The 7,022-nt window shown below is 35.5% G+C and overlaps 1 protein-coding gene across 1 annotated transcript; it reads left to right on the top strand.

The window, feature by feature from the left end:
* Positions 1-893: 893 nt before the first annotated feature.
* LOC129526469 (unconventional myosin-Vb-like) lies at positions 894-5,409 on the top strand. Its single transcript, XM_063696140.1, is given in 2 exon segments — positions 894-947; positions 4,132-5,409. Coding segments are annotated over 2 exon segments (1,332 nt in total).
* Positions 5,410-7,022: the final 1,613 nt, after the last annotated feature.

Below are 7,022 nucleotides of genomic sequence, written 5' to 3'. Positions count from 1 at the left end.
CTTGAGAAATCATTATTTTGCATTCAGTCAACATAATTATTAAGACTAATTGTGGAGGGTATTCAAAATGGAAAACAGCGGTCCCTAGGATTATATTTTATTTATGAATGATCACTCATTTGTAACTTTTCCTTCAGTTAGATGTTTTTTAATACAAAAATACCTTTTTAGCACCAGTACAGTTTGTGAAACGAAATGTGAAATTCAGGCATATATGTAATTTTATGTGTAAAATATTCCATTTTTTTCTGTTAATGAAGTAAGTATGTTTAACATGAGATATATTCTCTTAATAAATTTTTAACTGCACAATACAATCTTGTTAACTATAGGTGCTCTGTTGACAGCAGATCTCTAGAACTTATTCATCTGTTATAACTGAATTTTATACCCATTGAACAGCAACCCCCATTTCCCCTCCTTCTAGACCCTGGCAACCAGTATTCTACTCTATTTCTAGGAGTTTAACTATTTTAAATATCTTACGTAAGTGGAATCAGGCAGTATTAAAACATACTTTCAATTAGTAATCACTATAATTCAGATAATTTAAATAAGAGAAAGCAAACATCACTACTACTAGCTTTTGGGGGAAAATATTACAAATAGGGATATTGTGATAAACGTGTACAATATTTTTTACCTTTGTGCACTTAGATCCATGTTCAAACTTTGGCTCACCTATACATGTATAGCACATTTGAATATGTGCTACAGTATGCCATTTATAAAGACTGAAAATAACATTTTATAAAATATTATTTATTTAGCAACCTCATGAGCTTTGGCTTCAAAAATACCTGATTTACAAAGCATAATCCTAGTGCTGGAGAACAGATCAGTGGCTGCCAAAGGTTAGTGTTGGTTGGAAGATGTGATTAGTGAGGGATAACATGAAAACATGTACTTTCTTTGTGGTGATAGAGCAGTTCTGCATCCAGATTATGGTGATGGTTACATAAATCCGCACTTCATAGATCTATACACACACATCACACATACACTCACACACACCTACACAAGAGTACATGTAAAATCCTTAGAAATATGAATAGGGTCTGAACCTGAGTTAGTGGTATGGAAACAATGTCAATTTCCTGATTTTGGCAACATACTAGGTTAAGTTAGATATAATTATTGGGGAAAGTTGGCTGAAAATAACACAGTCATTCTTTCTACTATTTTTTAACTTCTTGTGAGTCAAATTATTTAAAAATAATTGGTATTAAACAAAGACAAAAAATCTAAAATTTCTAAAATCAAAGCCCTTATGAATTTGAACATATTATTTGATTTATTTTGTAGACCTTGATTTCTTCACCTGTAAAAATGGAATGATAGTAGAATTTCTATCTCATTATTGTCATGCTTAAACCATACCATTTATGTAAGTGCCCAGTACCGTGTCTGGTGAACAATAATGCTTAAACACTGAGTTCCCCACTTTTTTGTGGCTGTTGGTTTACAGGTGGTTTCTAAGTTCCTAAGTGGAAGTTTGTTTACAAAGAGGCAGTCAAAATAAACAGCAATGTCTCAGAGCATCATCTGAACAAGAAAGGAAGGTGTTCTCCATCCCTTGAAATGGTCTCAGTCCTCTTTTATTGTTTAGCTCTCATGTGAGTCTTCACAAATAACCTCAAGAATTGCTACAACACCAACAGAGAATTAACTCCCATTGAGTTTTTAGCTCAGTAGATTCTGGGTCCTAAAATTTATGGACTCAACTGCTTTTTAAATTTTTCCCATTTAGAAATATTCAATTTAAATCTTCCTTCAGTACGCAGTTGTTAACTATTAACAATCCTAACATTATAATAAAGTCAGAGGTAACATTTATTACTTTTGTTTTCGACTCATACTGTTTGCAGTCCATAAGCATACAGCATTTTGGTCTTTCTGAATATCTAAAGGAAGATAAACAAAATCAAAACTAAGAAATCCTACTCTGAAGTCATATCTCTCTAACTAGATTGTATATTTATTGAGGGTGATGACTATATTTTCTTTTCCAGAAGAATAAAACAAATACAAGGTTGGGACGAATTGAATTTAGTGGGGGATGGAGAGGGGAAGGAGTCAAGGTTCTTCATCCTTTTCCAAGCTTTGATAACTTTATCTGTGAGATCCTAGTTAAAAGAACATGACTATCTAAAGAAGTAAGTGCTTGAAAGGCCCACTGTATTAGGAGATTAGGAATTGTTAGCTTGAAAAGACATAAATGGAAAGAAAACATAATACAGAGACAAAATACATGAAATTTGTATTGTGGTACACATGTGCTTTGTGATCATATTTCTGTGTCATAAACAAAAAAAATGTATAAAGCTTAACCAAGAGAAATTTAGGGTACATAGAAGCATTTACGTGTTTTCATACTATGAGTTGGGGCTAAGGTGTCCTTTACCATGACAGTTGGTGAAGCATAAGAACAAATCAATTCACAAATGTTCTGGTAAATTCCAATTTCCACATCTTAAATCATAGACCTAAGTCAGTCAAAGTCAGTCATATATATAGATATGTGTGTGTGTGTATATATATATATGTATATATATAAGTGTATATATATGTGTGTATATATATACATATATATACATATATATGTATATATACATGTATATATATGTATATATATACACACATATATATATATATACAGGCACCTACTTAAGTGGTATGATTTAAGCATGACAATAATGAGATAGGAATCATACTATTATTCCATTTTTACAGGTGAAGAAATCAACGTCTACAAAAGAAATCAAATAATATGTCCAAATTCATACGGGCTTTGATTTTTGAACTTTCAAATTTTTGTCTTTGCTTAATACCCTTTGTTTTAAAATAATTTGACTCACAAGAAGTTAAAAAAAGAAGGAAAATGAATGACCATGCTATTTTCAGGCAACTTTCCCCAATGATTATATCTAACTTAACCTAGTACGTTGCCAAAATCAGGAAATTGACATTGTTTCCATACCATTAACTTAGGTTCAGACCCTATTCATATTTCTAAGGATTTTATATGTACAGATGTGTTTGAATGTATGTGTGATGTGTGTGTATAGATCTATGAAGTGTGGATTTATGTAACCATTACCATTATCTGGATGCAGAACTGCTCTATCACCACAAACAAAGTACATGTTTTCACGTTACCCCTCACTAATCACATCTTCCAGCCAACCCTAACCCTTGGCAGCTATTGTTCTGTTCTCCAGCACTGGGATTATGCTATGTAATTCAGGTATTTTTGAAACCAAGCTTATGATGTTGCTAAATAAATAATAATGTTTATAAACTATTATTTTCAGTCTTTATAAATGGCATACTGTAGCACATATTCCAATGTGCTATACATGTATAGGTGAGCCAAAGTTTGAACATGGATCTAAGTGCACAAACATAAAAAATATTGTACGCTTTATCATAATATCTCTATTTGTAATATTTTTCCCCAAATACTAGTAGTAGTGATGTTTGCTTTCTCTTATTTAAACTATCAGAATCTTTAAACTTTCTCTTATTTAAACTATAGTCATTACTAATTGAAAGTATGTTTGAATACTGCCTGATTCCACTTACACAAGATAGATATATATATATCAGTCATATCTATGTGTGTGTATATATTTATATATGTCAGTTATATATATGTGTGTTATATATTTATATATATATGTCAGTCATATATATGTGTGTATATATTTATATATATCACATACACACATATATAGATGGAGTTAGGTCTATGATCTCTGTATATATTTATATACACACATATGTATTTTTAAACTATTACATGAAGCAAATAGTACAGTTGATTTCATATAACAAGAGTTATTGGATGTATATGGGCAAAAGTTAATGCATATGGGCAAATAAATTGATGAACTTACAGACTCATTTATTTGACATATATTTATTGTGTGGTCTCTATTGAATGCTGGGTATCTTCCAGGAGCCTAAAATTCAGCAGTGAACGTAACAGGCTCAAATCCTTGTACTCAAGTAGCTAATATTCTAATCGAGGGAGAAGACAATAAACAAAGTTAATAAGCAAAATATTCAACATACTAGTTGATAGGAAGTTCTGTGGTGAAAAATAAAGTCAGAGGAAAAGAATGAGAGGAAGCTCTAAAAGCAACTGAAGATTTACATGAAGAAGCTGCCAAGGCGTTGGCCCAGAGTGAGAGGAAGCGCCATGAGTTCAACAGGCAGGTCACAGTTCAGTGGAAAGAAAAGGATTTCCAGGGCATGTTGGAGTGCCACAAAGAGGGCGAGGCCCTCCTCATCCTCAACCTGGTGACAGACTTGAAGCCCCAGATGCTGTTGGACACAGTGCCCTGTCTCCCCGCCTACATCCTCTACATGTGCATCCGGCTCACGGACCAAACCAACGATGATCTCAAGGTGCACTCCCTGATGACCTCCACCACCAACGGCATTAAGAAAGTCCTGAAGAAGCACAGTGATGACTTTGAGATGATGTCATTCTTGTTATCCAACACCTGCCACCTTCTTCACTGTCTGAAGCCGTACAGCGGGGATGAGGGCTTCATGACTCAGAATACTGCAAAGCACAACGAACACTGCCTTAAGAACTTTGACCTCACCGAATACCGTCAGGTACTGAGCGACCTTTCCATTCAGATCTACCAGCAGCTCTTTAAAATTGCCGAGGGTGTGTTACAGCCGATGATAGTTCCTGCCATGTTGGAAAATGAGAGCATTCAGGGTCTATCTGGTGTGAAGCCCACTGGCTCCCAGAAGCACTCCTGCAGCATGGCAGATGAGGATAACTCATACCGCCTGGAAGCTATCATCCGCCAGATGAATGCCTTTCATACAGTCACGTGTGACCAGGGCTTGGACCCTGAGATCATCCTGCAGGTATTCAAACAGCTCTTCTACATGATCAACGCAGTGACTCTTAATGACCTGCTCCTGCAGAAGGACGTCTGCTCTTGGAGCACAGGCATGCAACTCAGGTACAATATAAGTGAGCTTGAGGAGTGGCTTTGGGGAAGAAACCTTCACCGGAGTGGAGTAGTTCAGACCATGGAACCTCTGATCCAAGCAGCCCAGCTCCTGCAATTAAAGAAGAAAACCCAGGAGGATGCAGAGGCCATGTGCTGCCTGTGTGCCTCTCTCAGCACCCAGCAGATTGTCAAAATTTTAAACCTTTAGCCTCCCCTGAATGAATTTGAAGAACAGGTAACAGCAGCCTTTATACAAACGATCCAGGCACAACTACAAGAGCAGAATGACCCTCAGCAACTGCTATTAGATGCCAAGCAAATGTTTCCTGTTTTGTTTCCATTTCATCCATCTTCCCTAACCGTGGAGTCAATCCCAGCATGTCTCAATCTGGAGTTCCTCAGTGAAGTAGATGCATGTTTAGTCTGATTCCCAATGTGAGCAAAAAGGAAGTATAGACAGTAAAGTAAATTCAAGGATCTGTTAAATCTGGTAAAAGTAGATCAAATCAGAGATTGACAGCCTGTGGAGGGTGCTGAACTATACAGAATTAGACACAACTATGGCATTATTTTTTGTACTTACTGCTCAGAATAAAAACACTTGAAATGTGGAAGATTTTAAGTTTGATTTCAGTCCAGCAAATACACATAATAATTTATAGACACCAAGCAGTCCCCATAGACATATAAAAGATGCCAATTCTATAAAATGAAGCTGCCGAGTTTTAATCTTTGCATATAACGGGAGAATGTCCAAATTAAAATACTAACTATATATAAGTCACATAAATTGCCTTCAAAGGGCTTTTAACGAATAATAGTACTAATAACCATGATAATGGCATATACTGACATTTCCCAAAGTTTGCAAACCATAGGTGTGGTAGAGTTTGTGGTGAGATGTGTTAAGAACAAAAATATGGGGATGAGACTTCTGAGAAATGTCCCCAAAATATTTTTTAATGGCTGATTATACAAAGACAGCAGTGTTACTGACCTCCAAACCAGACATTTTGAGTACTGGATTCTGAAGCAAAATTAGAAGTGCCAGTCCTCAGTGTCCTCAAACGCTTTTGTGTAATCTTGGTTTAATGGAAGAGATGATTAAAATGCTGCTATCTGAAACTCCAAGTGAGAAAGATGGAAAAATAATTTGTGTCTGATGCTAGTCCATACACTTTCCAAGTCCCACAAAACTCTCACAAAACTGTATATAAGCTAAATATTAGAAAATGATAACAACTTGTTTTATTTATAGATGTAAAAACCAAACAATGTGAAAGCTTTTAATCTCTTAATGCCATTAACCCTCCAGTAAGAGCGTCATATAATGCTCTACTATTCCAAACAACTGAATAGTAAAACAAACTAACCTAGCACATCAGATTATCTGAAAAACCTTCAAAAATACTCAGTTCAGGGATTACTATTATACAAAAGTTTGGGGTTTTTTAAGAGAATAAAATGGCTTAGGTCAACTTTCCCCTTTCAGGTTATTTTCAACGTTTTTCAAACGTTGTAATTCAAAATTATAAATATCTCTCCTATGAAATAAGGATTTTAAAAAAGAGTAATTCAGTAATATAACAGACATAGATGTTTGCTGCTCTTAGAATTTTTTGTTTGTTTTTGGGCTCTTCAAAAGCAAGCATTCAGTTAGAAACCCATATTATTCTTTCCACACTTTTTTTATTATACTTAAAGTTCTAGGGTACATGTGCACAATGTGCAGGTTTGTTGCATATGTATACATGTGCCATGTTGGTTTGCTGCACCCACTAACTCGTCATTTCCATTAGGTATATCACCTAATGCTATCCCTCCCCCCTCCCCCCACCACACAGAAGGCCCTGGTGTGTGATGTTCGCCTTCCTGTGTCCAAGTGTTCTCATTGTTCAATTCCCACCTATGAGTGAGAACATGCGGCGTTTGGTTTCTTGTCCTTGCGATAGTTTGCTGAGAATGATGGTTTCCAGCTTCATCCATGTCCCTACAAAGGACATGAACTCATCATTTTTTATGGCTGCATGGTATTCCATA

Source organism: Gorilla gorilla, chromosome 12 (assembly GCF_029281585.2).
Source record: "Gorilla gorilla gorilla isolate KB3781 chromosome 12, NHGRI_mGorGor1-v2.1_pri, whole genome shotgun sequence".
Lineage (NCBI taxonomy): Eukaryota > Metazoa > Chordata > Mammalia > Primates > Hominidae > Gorilla > Gorilla gorilla.
The sequence above is the reverse complement of the archived record's forward strand: the minus strand, read 5'-3'. Positions and strand labels throughout refer to the sequence as shown.